Source organism: Chenopodium album, chromosome 12, assembly GCF_948465745.1.
Source record: "Chenopodium album chromosome 12, dcCheAlbu1.1, whole genome shotgun sequence".
Lineage (NCBI taxonomy): Eukaryota > Viridiplantae > Streptophyta > Magnoliopsida > Caryophyllales > Amaranthaceae > Chenopodium > Chenopodium album.
Window position 1 is genome coordinate 8248338 of NC_137845.1, and position 25142 is coordinate 8273479.

At 36.6% G+C, this 25142-nt stretch overlaps 2 protein-coding genes across 2 annotated transcripts; both read left to right on the forward strand.

Moving 5' to 3' along the window:
* Positions 1–10950: 10950 nt before the first annotated feature.
* On the forward strand, positions 10951–17396 carry LOC145570238 (uncharacterized). The gene is made up of 2 exons (XM_081629266.1): positions 10951–13535; positions 16706–17396. Exons 1-2 carry the CDS (start codon positions 11913–11915, stop codon positions 17063–17065), a joined length of 1983 nt encoding a protein of 660 aa, XP_081485392.1. The 5' UTR covers positions 10951–11912; the 3' UTR covers positions 17066–17396.
* A 1205-nt stretch (positions 17397–18601) lies between these two features.
* LOC145570239 (3-ketoacyl-CoA thiolase 2, peroxisomal-like) lies at positions 18602–24882 on the forward strand. The gene is made up of 14 exons (XM_081629267.1): positions 18602–18812; positions 20257–20333; positions 20423–20507; positions 20881–21007; positions 21336–21434; positions 22040–22107; positions 22250–22357; positions 22440–22517; positions 22613–22745; positions 22836–22932; positions 23412–23535; positions 23658–23766; positions 24337–24420; positions 24544–24882. Exons 1-14 carry the CDS (start codon positions 18723–18725, stop codon positions 24651–24653), a joined length of 1389 nt encoding a protein of 462 aa, XP_081485393.1. The 5' UTR covers positions 18602–18722; the 3' UTR covers positions 24654–24882.
* The last annotated feature ends 260 nt before the right edge of the window (positions 24883–25142 follow it).

Genomic DNA, 25142 nt, shown 5'->3' on the forward strand with positions numbered 1-25142 from the left:
ATGGGCTCGTTGGGCCCATACCAGGGGTAAAAATGTAATTTCATGAATTATTTACCCATGTTGTAAAAATGTAGTCTCTCTCCTCTTAATGACAGTATACAAATTAAGAATAACAGTATACAAACCAAGAATAACAGTACACAAACCAATAATAACAGTATAGAAATTAATAATAACTGAGCACCGACAAACTAGTACCATCGTCAATTTCGACCGAACTCAATGATTTCCAGCATAGAACTCACCGATTTTAATGACTAGAGCCATAAGTTTGTGTCTCTGGTTTATGGGTTATGTTTTTTTGGGTGGTTTCCGGTGATTTTTAACTGAGATAGTTGCATGTTTTTGGATTTTCAACCAAGGTAGTAGGGGTGGGTTTCTTGCTGTTGGAGGTGAAGGTGTGGTGGGCGGAGGTTTGGCCGGCAATGGGAGCTATCCATGGAGGTGGGGAAAGGGTTTAAGGGAGGAAGAAGATGAAGAGGAAAGGGAAAAAAAAAGGGAAAAGAAAAAAAATAAAAAACATATTTTGGTATTGAGTAGTATTACCCATACCTGGTAGTGGGTAATACTTACTCATTTCCAACAAGGTGTTGGTAGTTTGGCACCCATATTAAGGAATTTAATAGTAGAATGGTTAGAGAGGTGAGAGTGAGAAGAAAGAGTCAATGGATTGGCATGTTTCACATGGGTTAAGTATAGAAAAAAAAAGAAGTTATTTCGAGTAATTTGACGATTAATTGTGGAAATTCACTTTTAAAATGGAGCATGAGAAGATTATTAATACCAATGGGAAATCAAACAAACAAATAAAGATTCTTGGCTACTGGATGAGCAATAGAGAAAATGGGGAGATTAATAATACCAATGGGGATTTTGAAGCCCGTAATTATCATTAACGCATAGGAGTATTTCTGACAGGCTCAAGTCGTATTCACCCAATCAAAAATAAAACCTAAATCCACTAACTATGTAGATAGGGAAGAAGGGTCGAACCACAGGGAAACAAGTCAATTTATTCCTAATTAATTAAAAGCAATCTAAACTATCAAATAACCAAATTATTGTTAAAAGGGTAATTAAACTACTAAAAGTAAGAGTAGGAAGGAATAAAAGTAAGAGGTAAATCAATGAAAGAAAAACCTAGGGCATAGGTTCACCAATAAACAATATTCCAGGGTAAAACATAACAATCAATCATCAATGCATCAATTAAACAGATCATAAAGGGCTTTCGCTACGTATTACAACCACAGAGTTAATTTACCGATATTAAATCTCATCTCTCGAATCTCGACTTAACCATTTATAAATTAGTCCGCCTATTGAAACTAAGCCTAAACATCAATTCTCATCTCTCGAATCTCGGATAAATATTGCTAAACTCATACAATTAAATCTGGCCAAACCTAATTGCATAGCATTAAATCAATCAATAGGAAAATAATTAAGCATTGACAATCAACAATCATAAATTACCCCTTCATATTATTTATTGGATCCCCATAAACCCTAGAAATAAAACTACTCACTCATAATTAAATCTAAACTAAATAAAACAATTAAATAAGCCATAAGAGAATAAAGAAATAAAATTGCTGAAATTAATAGAGAAGAAATCGTTACCAAAATCAATGGAACTACAAAGTTGAGCAAGAACAAAGTTGAGAGAATTTTAGAGAGAGAAAATAATCTAAGTAGAGAGAGAGAGTCTAAAAAAGGAAAAAAAGATTCCGTACTAAAATCGTACTTAAACAACTCTAAAAACAATCCTAATTAAAAACTAAGAATTCGGCAAATCTAAACCCTCAAAAACACGCGTCCGATCGGGCGATGGGCCGCCCGATCGGGCCCGCCTTTTTCTTCGCAACTCTCCTGGGTAGCCGCGCCCGATCGAGCTAATGCTCACCCGATCGGGCGCTCCTTTCCTGACGCCTCTGACTACGCACCCGCCCGATCGGGCGTAAGCTTGCCCGATCGGGCCCGGTCTCTTCCTCGAGGCTTGGACTTCGATTGGGCTTGATTCTTCGGCCCAATCTGGATTTCCTTTTCGGGTCCTAAATACTTGATCCAAATGCCCCGGTATCACTCACCGAGCCCTTAATCACCGGCTCTAACCGGTCCTGGGCTTCAAAGATGGTCGTGTCTTCCTAATGTCTGTAGTTACTCCATGAAAAACCCGGAAAACGCTCCAAAGATGCAATTTCCTATAAAACTCAAGCAAAACTACAAAAATACTAGAAAACACCAATTAGTAATAAAAGTAGTTCTAAAGAGCCAAAAACACTACTAATTATGACCAAGGGACGGGGGTAAAATACTATATAAATTGGACACATCAATTTCCCAAAAACTTGTACGAGTACTTTATTGCCTTAACATTATTGTACTGTGTAATGCCGCACAATTCAACACCACCTGAGTAAGACGTAGCATTAATTGAATAATTGTGTAGGCTTAAGAAGACTAATGTTGTGTAATAATATCATACGAGTACCTATTTTCATCAATCTTGACATGTAAGGTTGTTAACAACAAGAGAAAATACAAGTTAATCTTGGTCATAAACAAAATATTAATATCCTCAATATTTGCATTTAATTATGAGCACCTTTGTAATTTCAAGCAAAAAAAGGTTACCAATAACAACTTAACGACGTTAATGGAGGTTGGGCGATGGACGAGCTTCAATGGATATACCACACAGAAAATCGAGCTCACGAACAACATCAATGGAGGAGGACAAAAGTCGTACCATTTTAGGTTCTCTGTGCCCTTTATTTCTCTCAGAGTTTTCGTTTTATTCGGTGGTGGGCAAAACCTACAAAAATATGGTGGTAGAAATGGTGGTTCATGGGGAGGACGCTTCCATGGAGGATGAAGCTTCAATGGTTCCATTTCCACGAAGGAGGAAGCTGCAACGGAGCTTAAAACTTCGAAGTGCATTATCATTCATAAGCATGTTTATGTAAAAGATCAATTGGGGCTCCCCCCTTAAAAACAACATTTATTTCATTTCGTAATCAACTACTGCATATACATTTATTTGTATCCAATACTCTATACCAAAAGTCAAAGATACATCTAATTATTATTTATCATCTTTTAGCTAACTAATTCAACCATATTCTATATCTGACTATCAGATCTTTAAGTTCGATATACACTTTCCAATATGAAACTTTTCCTTTCCTAAATTTTTATTCTTATTAGGAATTTTTCACTTTTGCTACCAGCGAAAGGGCCCTAAATCACATTTGCTACCTGTTTAATTTTTTATTTTATATTACTACCACCTAAATCACCGTTTTTTAAAAATCACTACCACTTAACATTTTCCATTACAATTTCCGTTAGTGACATCAACCACCCTCACTGCCACCCCTCCCTCCTCGAACACCCTCACTACCTCCCCGTTAGCCACCTTCGACCACCTCCCTACCCCCTGTCGGCGCCGGTAACAGCCCCACCACCTTCCCTTATCCCTTCCTCGCTGCCCCCACCCCCACCCATAAACACCAGCCCCGACACCACCCTTCCCCCACCCAAAACAGCCAAAACAACCACCCCCAACCCTTAAACACCAACCCCGACATCACCCCAACCGGAATCGAGCCGAAAACGGCCGATTTCCCCTATTCCCCAACCTAAATCGAACCTAAAACAACCGATTTCCCCCACCCTAACTTGAATCGAGACCGAAACAAAACCCTAAATTCAATTTGGGTGGTTTTGGGGTGGTGGACGAGCGGTTTAGGGTTTGTGAAGGCCGAGAACGGTAGGGGAAGGGGAGGGGGGTCGATTCGGTGGGGGGAACGGGGCTGGCGGGGACGGATTCCGGTGGGGGGAAGGGGAAAGGGGTGGGGGTCAGGGCAACGAGAACGGGGAAAGGGAAAGGGGGGTTCGTTTGGCTGCGTAGGGGTGGGGGAAAGGGATGGGGGTGGTACACGCCGGCGCCTGCCGAAGCTCTGGGCACCGGCCGCCGGCAGGGGGGGAGGGCAGGGTGTGGTAGTTGCAGGGAGGGGTGGTAGGGTATTGGGGAGGGTGGTTTATATATATTTTTTTATTTTTTAATTAATTTTTTATATTTTAAAAAAAAAATTATTATTTTTTTAATAAACTTAACGGAAATCCTAACGGATTCCGTTAAGTGGTAGTGATTTTTAAAAAACGGTGATTTAGGTGGTAGTAATATAAAATAAAAAATTAAACCGGTAGCAAATGTGATTTAGGGCCCTTTCGCTGGTAGCAAAAGTGAAAAATTCCTTCTTATTATTACCAAATTTTAACTCTTGTTATGAAATATATAGAAATTAGAGGATTAAGAGAAGAAGGTAATAAGAGAAGTATTACTACTTTTATGTATTACTCTTGGTAATATTTTGTGCATCATACAAGTGAAATTACATGGCTATTTATAGTAGTAAGAACCACTATTACATTGTGGGCTATAACCTTAGAGGGTGGCAATTAGGGTTGGCTACTACATTAAATGCAATGAAGAATTGGAGTGTGGACATTCACACCTTGACTAAATTAATTAACTCTTAACACTCCCCCTTGAATGTCCATACAGAATAGGGTATATGTTGCCTCGTTAAAACCTTGCTAGGTAAAACCCTTTAGGATAAAAGCCATAGCTAAGGGAAAAGAGTACAACAATATATTACTATATGCTTTAGTGTACTGCCTCATTAAAAACCTTGTCAGGAAAAACCCATTGGGATAAAAACCTGATCGAAGGGAAAAAAAGTGAGTGCATATAATGCTCCCCCTGATTTTAACATAGTTTATGAAGACGACGCATCCCAATCTTGTGGACCAACCGCTCAACACTCTTCGAAGGTAGGGACTTTGTAAACAAGTCTGCAAGATTATCAGATGATTGGATCTGTTGGACATTTATCTTCCCTTCCTTCTGCAAATCGTGTGTAAAGAACAGTTTTGGGGATATATGTTTAGTCCTATCACCTTTAATATATCCTTCAGTTACTTGTGCGATACATGCAGTATTATCTTCGTAAATGATGGTTGGACTTTCAGTTACTTCTTTCATCCCACATTCTTCTTGGATATTGCCGATCATTGACCTTAGCCATACACACTCACGTCCTGCTTCATAAAGGGCAATCAACTCAGCATGATTTGATGATGTCGCAGTTAAGGTTTGCTTTGTTGATTTCCAAGAAATTGCAGTTCCACCATAGGTGAACAGATATCCAGTTTGTGACTTAGCGTTTTGTGGGTCTGATAGATATCCAGCATCTGTATATCTGATGAGGGTGGCATCTTTCCTTGATTGATAAAACAAACCAAGATCTTTTGTTCCTCGTAGATATCGTAGTAAGTGTCTTACTCCTTTCCAGTGTCTCTTCGTTGGTGCGTTGCTAAACCTGGCTAACAAATTCACAGAAAAAGCTATGTCTGGTCTAGTATTGTTAGCTAGATACATTAGAGCCCCAATTGCACTTAGATATGGTACTTCAGGACCAAGGACATCCTCGTTTTCCTCTCGAGGTCTAAATGGATCATATTTCATAGTCAAAGACCGAACAATCATCGGGGTGTTTGTTGGGGTCGCTTTGTCCATGAAAAAACGTTTTAACACTCTTTCGGTGTAGTTAGACTGATGGACGAAAATACCATTATTTAAGTGCTCAATTTGCAATCCAAGGCAAAATTTAGTTTGTCCAAGGTCTTTCATCTCAAATTCTTTCATCAAGTATTTTGCAGTTCTTTCAAGTTCATTTGGGGTTCCAATGATATTCAAGTCGTCAACATAAACTGCAACAATTGCAAACCCTGATTGTGATCTCTTAATGAAAACACAAGGACTGATTTGATTATTCTTGAACCCTTCTTTCATAAGGTATTCACTAAGACGATTATACCACATCCTCCCAGACTGTTTCAATCCATAAAGTGACCTTTTCAATTTTATGGAAAGTAAATGTCTAGGCTTGTGGTTTTCTGGTAATTTTAGTCCATCTGGGACTTTCATATAAATATCTGTATCGAGTGACCCATATAAATATGCGGTTACTACATCCATTAATCGCATCTTTAGTCCTTCTGAGACTGTCAAGCTTACCAGAAATCTTAACGTAGTTGCATCAACTACGGGAGAATATGTCTCCTCATAATCAATCCCTGGAATTTGAGAAAAACCTTGGGCTACAAGTCTTGCCTTGTATCTAACAATTTCATTTTTCTCATTTCGTTTTCTCACAAATACCCACTTGTATCCAACTGGCTTTACACCTTCTGGTGTAAGGGTTATTTTTCCAAACACTTCTCGTTTTTCGAGTGACTTTAACTCTGTCTGCATTGCCTCTTTCCATTTTGGTCAATCATGCCTGCAACGACATTCTTCCACTATTCTTGGTTCACTATCATTTTCGTCAGATGCCATTTCAATTGCAATGGAATATGCAAATATTTCATTTACGATAACATCATTTCTATTCCAATAATTCCTGGTAGAAACAAAATTTATTGAAGTTTCATTATTATCGATGTCATGGTCATCTTGTTCATCCCCTTTCGGATTATCATCTTTTTCTCTATTCTCATCTGTACTTTGTCTTTCTTGACCTTCTGTAAGGGGAATATTGTTGATCTCATCAGGTCTTTTTAATTTTCTTAGTTTAGAGTCTTTTGAACCAAGTGGTCTTCCACGCTTTCGGCGTGCTAGAGATTCATTTTCAATTTTTCAGTGACCTTATCACCAGATGGAATTTCAATTCGTGCAGGGGCATTTTCAGCTGGTATATGTGATTTTGTCACTTTCTTTGCATCTATAAATGCATCAGGCAGCTGATTTGCAATGCTTTGTAAATGAACAATTTTCTGAACTTCTTGTTCACACATATTTGTTCGTGGATCAAACATTGACAATTGTGTTGGTTCCAAATGATTTCTATTTCTTTCTTTCGTGGGTCCACTTTCTCTCCCCCTAAGGCTGGGAATATTGTCTCATTGAAATGACAATCGGCAAATCTGGCCGTAAATAAATCACCGGTCATTGGTTCAAGATATTTAATTATGGAGGGTGATTCAAACCCAACATAAATTCCCAGCCTTCTTTGTGGACCCATCTTTGTTCGTTGGGGTGGAGCAATAGGAACATACACCGCACAACCAAAATTTTTTAGATGTGAGACATTAGGTTCTCGACCAAAAACTAATTGTAGTGGTGAGAACTTATGATAAGCAGTTGGTCTCAACCTAATTAGAGTTGCCGCATGTATTATGGCATGACCCCAAGCAGATGAAGGCAATTTTGATCTCATCAATAATGGCCTTGCAATCAATTGTAGTCTCTTAATTAATGACTCAGCGAGTCCATTTTGTGTATGAACATGAGCTACTGGATGTTCTACAACAATTCCAATCGACATACAATAATCATTAAATGTTTGGGATGTAAATTCCCCTGCATTGTCAAGCCTTATTCTTTTTATTGTATGGTCTGGAAATTGTGCTCTTAGTTTAATAATTTGAGCAAGGAGTTTTGCAAAAGCAACATTTCTACTGGATAAGAGACTTACATGTGACCATCGAGTTGAGGCATCAATTAATACCATAAAATATCGGAATGGTCCACATGCAGGATTAATTGGTCCACAAATGTCTCCTTGAATCCTCTCTAAAAATGTTGGAGATTCAGTAGCAATTTTGTTCATAGATGGCCTTATTATTAATTTGCCAAGTGAACATGCAGAGCATGTTAATTCATCTGATCGAGGGATTTTAACATTCCTAATTGAATGTCCTAATGAATTTGCTATAATCTTGTGCATCATTCCTGTACCAGGATGACCCAAACGATCATGCCATAAATTTAGCAGATTCTTATTATCTAACTTCTGGTTAGATATCAAATTTATTTCAACCGGTCGTATATCTATATGATATAACCCTGAAGAATATGCTGGCAATTTCTCATACACATGTTTCTTGCCATGTTTTTCTGCCGTGAGGCATAAATATTCCTTTTGATCCACTATCATTGTTTCTAAATGAAAACCATTTTGACGCACATCTTTAAAACTTATAAGATTTCTTCGAGATTTACTCGAATATAAAGCGTCATTAATGATTAATTTTGTTCCATTTGGGAGTATTATGCAAGCTTTTCCAGAACCTTCTATTAGCTTGGCTGACCCAGAAATGGTATTAACATTTGCTTGAAATAATTTTAACTTACAAAAATATTTTCTATCCTTCAGAATAGTGTGTGTTGTTCCACTGTCCAATAGGCATTGAAATTTGGAACCAACTTCGGGCAGATCCATATCTTCATAAAATAATAAGTATAAGATTAGTTTAAGATAATTAAACTGGACTTACTTTATTAATGATGAATAATTAAGAGTACATAACTTGAACATGAAAAAAAAAACATACAAGAAAAGTACATAATGAAAACATAATACATATCATAGTAATTGATGAATTATCTAAACATGATTATTCTCTCCAAAGATAAATTCACCACCAGCTTCACCATTGTCTATGTGGAAATCAGACACATCAAGGCTAATTCCAGGGACATTTTCTTCATTAACATAATTTGTTTCGGCATGTTTTTCTTTCCCTTTAATGGAAGCCTGGTATAGTTCTACCAGATGTTTGGCCGTACGACAAGTACGTCCGATCCCCAATGTCCAGTCATGCCACATCTATAACATGTGTCTTTTCCTTTTGTGGTGGCTTGATTTTTGTTTCCTTGTTGATGCCCCCTTTGAGTGTTGTTTCTAGGGGGAAATTGGCCTCTACCACGGCCATAACCACGTCCACGGCCACGTCCGCGGAAATTTCCACGACCTCTGCCACGGTTATTATATTTTCCACGTCCACCTCTATGAGCAACATTTGTCTCGGGTGGATTTGAGCTTTCTACAGCATTTGTTTCATTGAATGCTTGAGACCTAGTTGGTCTTAGGTTGTGATTCTTCAACAGAAGATCATTATTCTTTTCAGCAACCAATAATGTAGAAATAAGCTCAAGAATATTTTGCAAAGCCTCTTTCATGGTATTGCTGTTGCAATACAATGTTGTTAGCATGGAATGTAGAGAGTGTTTTCTTTATCATTTGCACTTCAGTGACTGGTTGATCACAATATCTCAATATTGATACGATTTTATATAGTGATGAATTATATCACTGACAGATTTAAAGTCCTGAAATCTCAGGTTTGTCCACTCAAATTGTGCTGAAGGAAGGAGTACCCTTTTATGGTGGTCATATCTTCCTTTCAAGCTATCCCATAGTTCTCTGGGATTTTCCACCATTAAATACTCAGTTTTCAAACTATTATGTAAATGATGCCTTAAGAGAACTATAGCTTTTGCTTTCTCTTGATCAGTTGGAACTTTAACTTGAGCAGGGGCATCTTTTTCGTTTCCTGGGATGGTAATTTCTTTGATTGTATGTTCCAATCCCTGAGCCTTCAAATTCATTTGGGCATCAACTGTCCATTCAAGATAATTATGTCCGGACAAGTCTAATACGTCAAATTGTCTTTTCATCAAGTCTCCCATTTTAACTACAATCAAATAGGTAATTATTATTAAGCCAATTAAGCAAGTGATAATTAAAGTAATCAATTTGTAATCATAATAATAATCCATTTAAAAACATATTTGCTTCTCCCCCTTGGGTTATTATTATGATTTACATAAAGTTAAGCTAAAATTAAACATGATAATTACGTTAATTAAACAACGACAACAACAATAATAACAATAACAATGATAATAATAACAATAACAATAAATACTACTACTATCACTACATCACCGACAACAACAACAACAACAACAACAACAATAATAATATTAATTACATACATTAATGATAAGACAAAAGGAACATTTATTATAACAAAATGCACTTATAATCTACCTAGAAGACAAAAAAAAAACTTGAAGTACTACGGAGATTACATGCATGAATTCCCTTTGTCGAAAAACCGAGCGTTACTTATGTAAAATGATGAAAATCATCATTGCCATTAATAAAACTACTAGGGCCATAATTAAAACTAAATATAGTTTTAATTTCCTTAAATCTTCTTCAAAGGTAAAGGGGTGTGGTGGTTGTCGGTTGTCGACGGGGAACATGGTGTATGACCGGTGTAAATGGAGGAAGAAGAAGAGGAGATAATTTGGGTAAAGTTTAAGGAGGGGATAAGGTTTGTATGGTGAAATAAGGGGGTGTAATCCGCCTTTTATAGGGGGTAAATTATCTGTTTCAGCTTTACACTACTGTAAAAATATCATACAATGTTCTAGTAGACTGGTAAAATAATCGTAATCAAACTATTAATATTTACAAACGTAAATAAGTATCACACTGGGATGCAAGCCGTAGTGGTCCGAGAACCCTAATCTATTCATGAGGTCAAGGGTTCGAAAACTGAAAGAAACATAAAAGTGTGTAATCTAAAAATTAAATAAATATAAAGGCTGCATCATTTATTACTTTCTATAACCATGCATGAGAGTTACCAAACTAAGTATCATAAATAAGGTATGTATTGATATCCTCATTTTTAATCAACATGGCTAATTATGTAGAGTAATTTTGTGGAGAAATATATTGTGAGTTTCTGGTATAGAGGATCCCATATGGGCAACTATAGAGCATACTCCTCAAAATATATTTTGTGAAGGAAATTGAATCTTTGTAAAAATTGGATAATCGGTATAAGTATACCTGATTGAAGATGGTGCTGATAACGTGTTATGAAATATATAGAAATTAGAGGATTAAGAGAAGAAGGTAATAAGAGAAGTATTACTACTTTTATGTATTACTCTTGGTAATATTTTGTGCATCATACAAGTGAAATTACATGGCTATTTATAGTAGTAAGAACCACTATTACATTGTGGGCTATAACTTTAGAGGGTGGCAATTAGGGTTGGCTACTACATTAAATGCAATGAAGAATTGGAGTGTGGACATTCACACCTTGACTAAATTAATTAACTCTTAACAACTCTTATTATTACCAAAATTTTCTCTTACCATACTTCAGTAATTTATTGTCCATAGTCTTTTTTTTTTTTTATTTTTTATTTTTTTATTTTTTATTTTTTTATTTTTTTTAGGGAAATTTACTGTCCATAGTCTTACCACACGCAAAATCGCATATGAACTATTCCAGTTGCTTTCTCCATGTCCCCCAAATTTGCAATATTCCCTTTCAGATTCCCAATATTATACACCCAAAAAACACACACCTTGTCGCATTTACTTCCATGGTGGGGTTTCCATTACCTTTGAGCTTTCCCCTGTATACCTTGCTTTGATTCTTCCCCTTTTTTTCCTGGGTTTTGTCTGATCTAACAACATTTCCTCGCACAAATTTCTCCTGCTTCAGTAATTCTGCACTTTCTTGTGGAAAAGAAAGGTGGGGTTTTGTGGAATTTTTTGAATCTTGAAGGGTGGGTTCACAATCAAGAAAAAGGTGAGATCTTTTGCTGGAAAACCCCTTTTTAATTTTTCGAATCTTTTTAATTTTTCTGGGCCCATTTTCAGAATTCTTTTCTTTACCTTATATGATTGCTTAATTTGCTTGGATTGGGTTTTGTCCCCTTTTAAGGAATCATGGCATAATTTGGAGTAAAATCAATGTCAATTTTCTTTTAAAGGAGGGAGAAGTTGCGTTTATTTTCAAGGGTTAATTGAATTGGTTATATTATTTGATGGATTGCTGTAATGGGTATGTGAAATTGTAGCTTTTTTTAATGGGATTTGGTTTGGTTGTCTATATCATTTGATTGGTGTAACAAAGAAGATTGGAGAATTATTTTTTGATTGGTTGTTTTGATTATATAATTTGGTGGGGTTGTTTTGGCACTTGATTTGACTACCTGCCTACCTGGTAATTGGTGTGTATAAATGGCGGGGGGTGTAGATGTATCCAAGTATGCTCACTGTCCTGTTCATAAGGCGATTGTAACAAGAGACCATGCCGCCCTCCGGAAAATACTGTCCGGCCTACCGCGTCTTTCTGATCCTGCAGATATTCGGTCTGAGGCAGCCTCCTTGGCTGAGGAAGAGAAGGCTGATGCTATTTCGGCTGTGATCGACAGGCGTGATAATGTTCCTAATCGAGACACGCCCCTGCACCTTGCAGTGAAACTCAGTGATGAGACTGCTACTGAGATGCTTATGATGGCTGGTGCAGATTGGAGTTTGCAGAATGAGCAGGGGTGGAGCGCGCTGCAGGAAGCTATCTGTAATAGGCAGGAAGCGGTTGCCAAGATTATAGTTCGGCATTACCAGCCGTTGGCTTGGGCAAAATGGTGTAGGAGGTTGCCTAGGTTAGTTGCAACTATGAGGAGGATGAGGGACTTTTATATGGAGATTACATTTCATTTTGAGAGCTCAGTGATTCCTTTCATTTCTAGGATTGCCCCTTCTGACACCTATAAGATTTGGAAGACTGGTGCCAATTTGAGGGCGGACATGACTTTGGCAGGTTTTGATGGTTTTCGGATTCAACGTTCTGATCAGAGTGTTCTTTTCCTTGGAGAGGGATCTGAGGATGGAAGGTTCCCTCCTGGATCGTTATGTATACTCAATCACAAGGATAAGGAGATAATGAATGCACTTGATGGTGCTGGTGCTCAAGCTTCTGAAGCAGAGGTACAGCAAGAAGTGGCTTCCATGTCGCAGACCAACATATTCAGACCTGGAATTGATGTGACTGAGGCTGTTCTTTTGCCCCAGCTCACTTGGAGGCGCCAAGAAAAAACAGAATCAGTTGGTCAATGGAAAGCCAAGGTCTACGATATGCACAATGTGGTTGTCAGCATTAAATCAAGGAAAGTCCCTGGGGCTATGACTGATGACGAGTTTTTCTCTTCGTGCAATGATAATGAGACAGACACTGAAGAACTCAACGAGATTTTGTCGGAGGAGGAAAGAAAGCAACTTGAACTTGCACTTAAGTCAGATTCATATGAAGGAGCCAATGATGGCGGTGATGACGGGATTGTTGGGCCTCGCCATAGTTGTTATGAATCCAGGGAGATTCCTATTGGGGACGTAAATGGATATAACCATATAGACAGCAAACATGAGAAAAAAGGATGGTTTGGCAGTTGGAGGAAGCGGGATCAGAAGTATGAAGGACAAAGGAAACTTGTTCCTCCCAGAAGCTCTCTTTCTGTTGATGATAAAAGGAGTGATGTCGGCAACAATTCTCCTTCTAGAAATGCAATTAAACCTGGAAGGCATTCCGTAGATGTTGTAAGGGGGGATGAGTCACAAAGAGGTAGGGACAAAAAATCATCTTCATCAGGGATGGTAGAGAGTGGCAATCGTCACAAGGACGGAAGTCAGGAGAATGAATACAAAAAAGGACTTAGGCCTATTCTTTGGCTATCCTCTACCTTCCCACTACGTACAGAAGAACTTTTACCTTTGCTTGATATCCTAGCCAACAAAGTGAAGGCAATTCGGCGTCTAAGAGAACTGTTAACTACAAAACTTCCCATGGGAACATTCCCTGTCAAGGTATGTGTTCCTTCCTCCTATATCTATCTTTAAAGCTGCTTTAGAATAATTGGTTGTGATTTTCATATTGTTGATTTCTGCTTCAAAACAATGAATAGCTACCCCTTTGGAAATTTCCTTTTTTGTGAGTTGTGTTTGTTTATGGTTCGACACATTGGTATTTTTACCAGCTGTCTCTATCTACGTAGAGTAGGATCATTACATTACATTTCATCTTATATTTATACTACGTATGATGCACAGACGAAAAATGAAATTGAATCCTTTCCGCTGCTAGTGAATCCAGATGACATCTATTTCATCTTAATTTTTTTTTTTCCAGCATTGTGATTAGGCAATTTCTTCTATTACATAGATTAATAACTGCTATAGAGTACAAGGAAAAATAAGTGAGGAAATAATAATTAGCATATTGGTTGATTGGTTAAAGTTTTTGGTGTAATCACTGTAACTGAAGCTTTGGGTGCTCAAATTGTCCCAATTTATATGTATGTTTTTTATATGGGCTGGCCCAATGGTAATGGTAGGACAATTTGGGCATTTAATTTAGTGATAGTGGTGCATTCTTATTGTTCTAGGATGCAACTGTGCACCTTGCTTTTCTACTATGTTTGCCTTTGTATCCAAGAGATCTAACTCATCAGTAGGAGGTACCATGAATTTGCTGCATGATTCTTGGTAGTCTTATTTCAATTTTTTTTTCTAGATTCATTATGTAAATAGTGCGCAGATACACTTTAGCCTTATTCTTTAGCGTGAGGTCGGACTCATCGAAGTTACTACTAGAACTGCTATGTATTGTTTGTTTCTATTGCTATGATTTCATATGGGTTCTTTACAGATAACACAATGAAAGCTCACTCCTACTATTATCGTTCTGGCAGTCATGCTTATTAGTAGTGGTTAAAAGTTGGCTGTTGATGGCGGTGGAACCTTCTTTAGACACCCTTTGCCTAGCCTGCAATGTTTGCTAAAATAGCGTCACAAAACGTTTTCGCTAAGCTGGCAGTCTGGCAGACATGAGATTATATTTTGATGCCTGCATTATTTACGAAAAGTAACGCAAATTTTTATTCGTACTTGGTGCCTTGGTGTGAAAGTAGTGAATTGTGACTTTTGAGGAAGAATGTGTTATTACTGTATTTAATACAAGCTCTTCTAGGATCTGATTTTAAATGTCTGCCAAAACCTCTCGTCTTACCCATACTTCACTATCTCCGTGCTTAATGAAATTAGTGTTCAAACTGATTAATTAGTTGTACTGTATTTGTTTAATTTCGTTCAACAGGTCTTCTTTTGCTGACTCTTTGTGTATTTAATCTTCTACTTCCTTAAATCTTTCATCGGTTGATGTTAGAATGAATCTGAGCATAAGTTGGATACAGGGAATAGGGAGGTGTTGAGCTTCATTTTGCTTTAAAAGAAGGATTATTGCTAGATGATGTAAATATTGCCCCTAGGTTATATAACCGAGCATAGGATGCAAAGACCTAAATCAATCTGTTCCTCTAAATTTGAATTACTCTTAAACCAGTCATACTGTATACTGCTCCATAGTATTATGGTAAAGCCAGGACAACCTGACAAGACGCCAGTTTTGAAATGTTTCCAAGATTTTGAGTTTTCGTGAAATCAGTTTGTGTTTTATGCATTTTTGAATACATGATTGAAGTGTTGCTGCTGTAGTCGAGATTGTATCTTTGAAATTTAGAATCTTAGAACGACTAGCCATCGTTATATGTTAGCTGAACATGGATCATATTTTGGAAATTTTGAATATACAAAAAGTAAATGATTTGTGTTTAAGAGGAAAAACCAAAGAGAGTAGCGAGAGAAGATCTATAGGAACAAGACAGCGTTCAGCCTTGAGACTGGATGTGTGCTGCAGAGTGGTTTCATTATGAAAAATGATTATTTTTTCTCTGCTATGACAAAGGAGAACCTTGCTGATATTATGGGGTATCAAACTTGGAGAATCCTTTAGGTTATTTTAGATTAAAAAAAATGGTCCTGCTGTTAGTTTTCATAACCTGCATTAGATCGGCTTCTATTCATGTTTAAACTTTGGCCTTTGTGGGTATCTTTATGTATGAATTTGGTTGATATTTACCATTATAATTACAAATAGCTCTGTTGCTTCAACTACTAATGTTATGATCAACTTGTTTGATACTTAGTATTATCCTTCTACTATCTCTCTCTATCTCCACCTAACACTATTGACCACCCTTGAGGAAAATCTTTTTTCTTCATAAACTGCTTTCTGGAATGCCCATTTTGCCCTTCCAGACTCCTATTTTATGTCTGATTCCTTGCATACTTCTACTCCTATTTGTCTTTGTGCTATTCTGTAATTGTATGTGTTGTGTCATTGTAGTCTTGCAGAAATTGAATCTAAATGGAACTTGGAAGATTCTCAAGTCTTCACAGACTTTTATGGTTTAAATTTGCAAGAACCATGGTAATTGTAAATGACACGAAACTATGCAATATTGGACATGATTTGGTGATTAGTATGATGCAAATTGATTTGGGCCTGAATATCATGGTCACCCTATCTATTATTATCTGATTCATGATTAACTTGATCGGAAAGCCTTCTTTAAGACTCCTTGAACTTGGTGTACTATATTTATATTGATGGAAGAACTTGCATTTTCTTCAGAAAATTACTTGGACATCAAACTAGCAAGATACTTTGTGTAGTTGAAATTAGCTTTGTTAGAACAGTTAGAAGTTTAGTTATCTGAGCCATGGTTGTTCCTGCTGCTAGAATCTGTGTTGGACCTGTTGGTGACTTGGTGTTGTGTTAATTGCTACTGATCGACCATATTAGTGGGAGATGAATCTTGGTCTTCTTGCTTAACTTTGTTGACTGAAGGCTGAAGAGAAAGTTGTTTAAAGAGCTTACATCGGAAATATTTATTGAAAATTAGAGCTTGCTTATTATGGAATTCTCGCAGTGCTTCCTTATAGCTTTTTTTTTTTTTTTTTTTTTTTTTTAATACTGATATCTACCCTGCGCTCTCAGAGTGTTTAATTTGGAAATCCTTTATTCCTTGCATTTTGTTTAATAGGAAAGGAGGGCATTTTAAACTACAGTCCCTTTTCATTTCCCTTTAAATTCATTTAGCCATGTTTTGCTAATTTCATCATTATTATTTACCCAGGTTGCTATACCAGTGGTTCCTACAATTAGAGTATTAGTTACTTTCACAAAGTTCGAGGAAATACAACCAACTGAGGAATTCTCGACACCTCCTTCCAGTCCCACAGCTGCTTCTGATGAGAGTCCAGCAGTTACCAGTGCTTCAAGTTCCTCCTGGTTCCGATGGGCAAAAGCTCCTTACCAACGATCAACCTCATCTAGTGATAGTACTTCCGGCAACAAGACAGAGAGTAGTCAAGACCCATTTGCTATCCCTATAGACTATGTTTGGATTACTGCTGAAGCAAAGAAAAAAAAGATGGAAGAGAAGAACCGAGCTAAGAAAGGGAAAAACAAAGAGCAACCAAGTCTGGCTCATTAATTGGAGTGGTACGGTATACATAATAGCTTGTGAAACAACTGACAAAACAGGAATTCTCGAAGGGCAGAACAGCATATTCATTTACCATGTAGATAGTAGGAGTGCTGACAAAGTTGGGAGAGAACTTTTCTGCTCTGTTGAAAGGATTCAAAGTATACTGCAAATGTGGGTGTTTAACTATATACTACTAGAGTTGCAACTTTGCTGCAGTTGTAGTTCTTTACGCAAAGTTTGCATGCGGTTGATTTATAACGAAGGGAACTAAGTTGATTTCTCATTGCATTCTTTTCGATTGGTATATTATCAATCAAATAATCACGCTGCTTTTGTATTGGAGAAAAGGAGCACTGTTGTTTGCAATTTTTCTGCTGAATCCAATATCTGCTTTGGAAATGAGTATGCTTTGTTGTTCTTGGACTGGTTCAATAAGCTTACTAGAAATCATTTCATATCATCACTAATCAACCTCACATTTTACACAGTCGTATGCCTTTGTTTGGAAATAGTTGCTAAATTGTCACAATCCATATTTGCTACTCCGTATTTTACTAGAATAACTTTTATTACGTGATAATGTAATCCTAAGCTTAAGTCGCACATTCGAATGAGCTTAAAATTACAGTAGTTATCATGAAATACATCTTGAATCTTACTTATTTAATTTACTAATGATAAAGAATTTATCTTATTTACATTTTTTTTTGGTAAACTTATAGAATCATTAAAATTTTATTACCGATTATTGATCTTCAATCTAAATTGTGTGATTCATGACTAGAAATGGGAATGATTTCCCTTAATAATGCAATAACATCAACTAATTCCTTAAATTCATTGGTTTAAAAACTATTTCCCACAATACCGTCTATGCCGGCTTGGTTTCAAGGTTCGGTATTTGCAAGTGTAAACTGCTAACATAGTTGACGGCTTTAACTAATATATAGAGGTTCTATTAACGGTTCTTTATATGAAACCTCTATTACCATTAGCGATTCTATATAATTTGGTTTTCCCAACAATGGTATTATATAATCTAGCAGAAGTGAAAGCTAAAGTGAACAAGGCAGATTCAACTTAGAACCGCTAATAGAACCTCTAATGGTATTTGAGGTTCTATATGCCAACATTGTTAACGATTTTATACTACTAAATTCCAAACCTGGGAACCGATTCTACGTGGATGGTATAATGAAAAATAGTTTTTAAATCGACATATATAAGGAATTAATTTGTATTTTAGCATTATTCTGAAAATCGCTCTTAAAATTGGTTGAGTTATAAATCTTTGTAAAAAAACATGATAATTATGACATTAAAGATTTAAAGGTGGCATGGACGCCAATCATATCCAACTTTGACAAGATATTTAGATATGCTAAAAAAAAAAAAAAAAAAAAGGCTTTTTACAATAGTGTTATCTTGTCTTGAAATGCTAAAAATATACTCCGTAATTTTATTTTAAAAAATGCTAAAAATATAATTTTATTTAAAAAAAATGCTAAAAATATAACAAAGTCGTCATTTCAATCATCATCATCATTTAAGCCTTGCCTTGTTTATCTTGACTACTACCGACTTTGGGGATAATAAATTCATCTCATTTTTCCAGATTTAGAACCCTAAATTTTTCAATCGATTTTCTCTGATTTCTGCAAAAATGGATAGAGCAATTAACAGGCAGAAAATTCTTCTTGATCATCTTCGTCCTCCCTCTTCTTCCGATCACAATTATGAAGCTGTTCTCTCTGTATGTAACAATTCATCTTTGTTTTTGTATGATTTTTTTTTTTATTCAAATTTTATGATTTTGATTGTGCGATCTGTTTGATATTATAAGATTTATATTCAAGAATCATAGGCTATAGTTATGACTTATGAGAATTCTGAATATATGATGTGGGCTGCATGTTGTTAATACTAGCTAATTGTTATTATTTTATTGTAAAAATTATTACTCGTATATTATGATCTAAACAATGAATTTGAAGTTGAAATTGGATTGTTGGTTTTGTATGATTGAATTGGATTGTTAGTTTTTGTATGATTGAATTGGATGGTTCGATTCTCGGTTAATGGGTCGGTTATGAATGGTTTGCGGATCTTTGTAGTTAGTATTTGCATGTTTGTGGTAAAATTGAAATCTATGTTGAGAAACTTAAATTGTGATCCCAAACTTTTAGCTGAATTATGTTGATTATATATGGAGCTTATGAGCTAATCAGAATTTCGCGGGTTTTAGATTGAGCACGGTGCTATGTTTCTGGCAAATAATTGGCCTGTGATAGCTAATTGTTGGTGTTAGGTGTGGTTATTGCATGGGGGATTATGTAATGTTTTAGGGCTTGGTTTCATTAAGGCAGCTAGTAATTTTGTATTCCAGTTGCTGTCATGTTGGTGTATTAGATTGTTACCTAATTGGCTACTAGGATTCATCATCTTGTTGGTTGGTGCTTATTTAATGCCGTTGCCTCTTGTATCAGTCATCGTATGTATCTTATTCTTGATGGCTGTAATAAACACTTAACTGACTCTTAGGCCTTCCTTTTCTCGTCAAAGCTGTGGGAGGAGGGAAATATGTCATTTTCACGTGGATTGGTGGACTTTGGCTGTAAGGCTTGATATAATTCATCCAGGAGTTAGTAGACAACTACAGTTGGGGCATTTCCTGAATTTAAGTGCATTTAAATATTTCCAAGTGCGATTAATTGACTAGGGGTTGGAGATCTTGTTTACAGTCTTCTAATTGTGATGTTTGACTTCTTTTAGTCCTTGGATACATGTGCAATCTCATAATTTGAGAATAAAGAAAGAATGGGACATTTTGGGGCTGAGACTCCATTAATGTAGCCGATGCACTAGTATCTGATACATAACAGACTAGTTGATTAATTGCACATAGTTTAAGAATAGCCCATGGAAACTTGGTAGCAGGAAAAAATTAGAACTGAAGGAAAACTCATATCCCTGTCAGATACTTGTAAGTTCTAACAAGATTTCATTATTTCTCAAGAGTTCAAACAACATAAAGACTTTTAGTAGTCATAACATTTAGAATATACTTTATCCTTTCGGCCCATTACGCATTTTCCTGATTTAACTAAGATATTCAATATGTATCATTTGATACTTGTACTATAAGGATCTCTTCTCAACTCATTGTTCATTTATGTTGGTTGTGGTGGTTATTGTAGGCAACCAATTGCATGGCGGGGGATTCTGCTGCTTATCACAGGACGAGTGCTTTTGGTGATGATGTTGTCATAGTAGCGTAAGTTGTCACTGTGTGATTATACTATACCCACTTTTAGTTACTAGGATAAATAACAGCTTAGTCATACTGCATCTTTTTTTTTTCAGAGCGCATCGCACTCCACTTTGCAAGGCAAAACGAGGTCAATTCAAGGACACATTTCCTGATGATCTTCTTGCTCCAGTTTTGAAGGTACACATGGATTATGCTGTTAATGATATTCCTTTCAAAAAGGGGCTTGTATAAATCATTGACACAAAAGAATTTGAGAAGTTGTTACCTATGTATACAAGTATTTAAAATTTATGCCGAGTTGTTGACCTTGCTAAACTTGAAGTAATTTATGAGTTTTTCTTTTCCCATAACTTGCTACCGTGACAGAGAGACTGAATTTTAATATTATGCTGTTAATATGAATGCATGTTTTTCTCTTACCCTATCAATTTTCATTGAAATTCCTCTCCTTCCTCTTATGTTAATCATGCTCAAAACTGCAATCATATCTACCATTCTACCCTGTTTCTCAAGATATCTATGTTACTGTGATCTCTTCTTGTTTATTTAGGCAGTAATAGAGAAAACAAATGTGAACCCTGCTGAAGTCGGGGACATTGTTGTGGGAACTGTTTTGGCCCCAGGTTCTCAGAGAGCCAGTGAGTGTAGAATGGCAGCATTTTATGCTGGTTTCCCAGGTATATTTCTTACGGAGTACCTTTTTACCAATGATAATTTTGATCATTAGTTCAAAGTATCCTATTACCTTCTTAGCAACCAATGTGAAATAGCTAGCATTTGTATTTTCTTCATTTAAATCTAGATGACTAGGAAGTGCTACTTTGTAATTAGATAGGTTTATTTAATATGAAAGTTTGGTACTTTATCATTTGGAAACTTGATGTAATTTTCAAAATCTCCCTAGTTCAGGCTTTTGCTGAGCCAACTGGATGTTAGGTGACACATGAATGTGAACTATGCAAGTAAAATAGATCTTTACTAACTTGGCTTGTTGTTTGTGAACAGAAACTGTTCCTGTAAGGACTGTGAATAGGCAATGTTCTTCTGGGCTTCAGGCAGTTGCTGATGTAGCAGCGGCCATCAAGGCTGGATTTTATGATATTGGTAAGGACCTTTGCTTAGTGTATTGCTGAAAGTAATGAGCAAAGTTTGATTCCCTCCGGAAAAAGTAATTATTTTACATAGACTTGGCTTGATGAGTCAAGACACAGTCACATAGATGTGTGTCCAAGTGTCAATGTATGTTCATTCATGAAATGATTTTGGTCCACTATGAACTGTCCAAGCGTCATACATACCCTGCCTTTAAGTTTGGATCTCCAACATGGGTGGTTGAGGTGAAATGAAGAGTTGGTGTAACCTCGGACAAGAAATGGGAAGGGGACCTATTAAGTTTGTTTCTTCTTACTATATACTACCTGTGTTTTTTATTAGTTGACACGTTTTGACTTTAGCACTATTCACACACCTCCCTTTGACCATGTTTTGTGATTTTTATGTGAAGAAAAATACTGTCAAGTTGGATCTTGTTAGATTCGTGACTATATATTTTCAAAATATCAACTTTTTATAATTTTTGCTTATCGGTAATTAAAGATATTAATGATTGAATTTATGCATTGATAAACGTGACTAAAGAAACATGTCAACTAAAAAGAAACGGAGGAAGTAGTATGTAAAGAGTCACATTCCAAATTTTCACATTGCAGGAATTGGTGCGGGATTAGAGTCTATGACAACAAACGCAATGGCTTTTGATGGATCTGTGAATCCCAAAGTAAGTTCTTGATGATCCCTTGTCTGAGTTATCTCACAATCTAGGTTACATGGACGTGCCTCTGTATGCATGTAGTATAGAGAATTTTTCTGTTATATCTTATGAGACTGTGTAGCTTGATATGTTTTTCCTTATGTGGTAGGTAAAGGATTTTGTTCAAGCCCAAGATTGTCTTCTTCCTATGGGTATTACTTCAGAAAATGTGGCACACCGCTTCGGTGTGACAAGGGAAGAACAAGACCAAGCAGCGGTGAGTTACATGACGTTTCAGATGTGGTTTTCTTAGGTGCTTACACAGAGTTAAATAATTTCTTTGAGCTTGGACCTGTTAGGTAGAGTCTCACAGGAAGGCTGCTGCTGCAACTGCTGCTGGTAGATTTAAAGATGAGATAATACCTGTACACACAAAGGTAATCCACATATTAAGCTATTGTGATTATTTGTGTCTCATTTGTCAATTCATGGTCTTAGTGAGTTCTCATGCTTTTCCCTTCCACCTTTTCAGATTGTTGATCCAAAAACTGGAGATGAGAAGCCTATTACTGTCAATGTGGATGATGGTATCCGGCCGAATGCAAGTGTCGCAGATCTGGCCAAGTTAAAGCCTGTATTCAAGAAGAGTGGGACAACTACTGCTGGTATAAGGCATTTCAGTAGTGATTTTAAGTTCTCGTACTTGTGTAGCAGTTTCCTATCTTACTTTTTTTCCCCCTTTTCCTCTCTTGTAGGAAATTCTAGCCAGGTGACTGATGGTGCCGGAGCTGTTCTGCTGATGAAGAGGAGTATTGCCATGCATAAAGGGCTACCTATTCTTGGTGTCTTTAGGTATATAGTATCTTCTTTTATCCTCCCCAGCCCCATCCATTTGTCTTCTTTCTCCTTTGGTTTGGTGGGGTCTGTTGATTACTCGTTGCACTGGTTGCAGATTACTGCTTTTGTTGTCTTTTGTTCTCTGTGACTGATAGAAACATGTTAGATATGATTGATGAGTCTCTTCTGGTATTTAATACGTGTGGTGGCAGTTAAGAGTTGGAACCTTTGCACACTATCATTAAACCCACATCCACAATAATAAGATGGGCATTTTAAAAACTTGCATTTGTTTAAGTTATTTATTGTTCTCATTTTCGAATACCTTGCTGCTAATCTGCCGGTTGCCTAATGTTTAACTTTTTATCATTCTTTGAGAACTTGATGATCTTCTCTTTGTTCTGAGGTCCCAGTGTTTTTTATGCTTATATATGATGATGGTTTTAGTTGATGCCTGGAACTTTGGGTTATATAATGTGAAACTTGTTGTGCAGGACTTTTGCTGCTGTTGGAGTGGACCCAGCTATCATGGGAATTGGCCCAGCTGTTGCAATCCCAGCTGCTGTGAAGGCTGCTGGCTTGGAACTTGATGATATTGATCTCTTTGAAATAAATGAGGTGATAATTGAATTGGGAATTTCTGAAGCAAATACATGTTGGACTTTGGATCATATCATTGATATTTTGCTTTTACTTGACATGTAAATAATACTTGTTTCAATGTCATCTTGATTTTACAGGCATTCGCTTCTCAGTTTGTGTACTGCCGTAAGAAGTTGGAACTTGATCCAGAGAAAATCAATGTAAATGGAGGGGCTATGGCAATAGGGCATCCCTTGGGTGCAACAGGTACTTAGATTTTTTATTTTTTCTGGGTGCCTATTCTACTTTAATAATTTTCCCCAGTTGATGATGTTAAAGCAAACAAGATACAAGTCTATTTGTTCTAAGCTTGACATGTACCTTGGGAGTTCCTGGTTCTATCTTGTCTATATCTCACAACCTAGTTAAATTTTCATGACAAAATTTTATGGTGGGTTCAGAATTTGAATAGTAGATGGTTGAGAAGAGTGTTCTTGTTGGATGATCAATACAGCAAATTGCCAATATATAGCACTCCATATGTTGTTAATTACTTGGCCAAAATTATGATATAGTCTGTCTCCATATAATAGGCCCAACATTCTGGATTTATGAAGTTAAAAGTCGAACTTCCCCATGATATTACCTTGAATACTATGCTAAACTTAAAAATCCAAAGAAAGATGACATAAGATTGTCAGTAGTGATGTAAATATTTCACGAGTGTCTAGTATTAGGGGCAGAGGGAGTACTGCCTATTTGGAGAGTTATGTATATGTTGTTAGATGTAGTAGTACTTTTGTAATCAGGTTTCTTGTCGCTTCTGGTCTGTTATAGGTGCTCGTTGTGTTGCCACCTTGCTGCATGAGATGAAGCGTCGTGGTAAAGACTGCCGATTTGGAGTTATATCAATGTGCATAGGTATGGGCTCTTCTTATTTCCATGTTTGCTAAAATTATACTGATGGTAAACAAACTCGTGGATCTTTGTATAGTATTTAACCCCCCCCCCCCCCCCCCCCCTCTTTTTTTTTTGCAACTTCAGGAACTGGTATGGGTGCTGCAGCTGTTTTTGAGAGGGGAGATGCTGTCGACGAGCTATGCAATGCTCGTAAGGTTGAAACACATGGTTTCCTATCCAAAGATGCTAAATGATCTTTTGGAACAGCAAGCAACTGGTGAAAAAGGTTTCGAGAACAACTATTTTTCAGTGTACTCTTGTCACCAACTACTATATCATAGAATAGATAAAACCTAGTATCCGAATTCTGAACACTTTCTGTTCTGGTATTGAATGTATTGCAGAAACTTCAGTATTCATCTTTTAAATATTTATATTTTATAATCTTCATAATAATAAAATGTGCAATAAATTTTACTCGTATTTGCAAGGGCTTTTGAAATCCTTTGTTTGTGTCTAGGCAGCTCACCCATCAAAAGCGCTGTAGTGTTATATCTCTAACCGCCTCTGTTCATACTCTCGTACTGATTGTAAATGTATACAGAGTGGCAGAGTGCTAATATTTTGAAATTTCTGGCATATGTTACCTTCGTTTAAATATAGTTATCACATATTAAGTTAAAATTAACTATAATTATTTTTATTTTTTTTGAAACCAATAAACTATAATTATTTGGAAAATT

Bases quoted from the DNA above. Each gene is read 5' to 3' on its own strand.
- LOC145570239 (XM_081629267.1), top strand. From the start codon at position 18,723: ATGGATAGAGCAATTAACAGGCAGAAAATTCTTCTTGATCATCTTCGT. The intron at 21,008-21,335 runs GTATATTTCTTA...GTTTGTGAACAG, and splicing joins ATTTTATGCTGGTTTCCCAG to AAACTGTTCCTGTAAGGACT. The intron at 22,518-22,612 runs GTAATCCACATA...CCACCTTTTCAG, and splicing joins TAATACCTGTACACACAAAG to ATTGTTGATCCAAAAACTGG.
- LOC145570238 (XM_081629266.1), top strand. From the start codon at position 11,913: ATGGCGGGGGGTGTAGATGTATCCAAGTATGCTCACTGTCCTGTTCAT. The intron at 13,536-16,705 runs GTATGTGTTCCT...TTATTTACCCAG, and splicing joins TGGGAACATTCCCTGTCAAG to GTTGCTATACCAGTGGTTCC.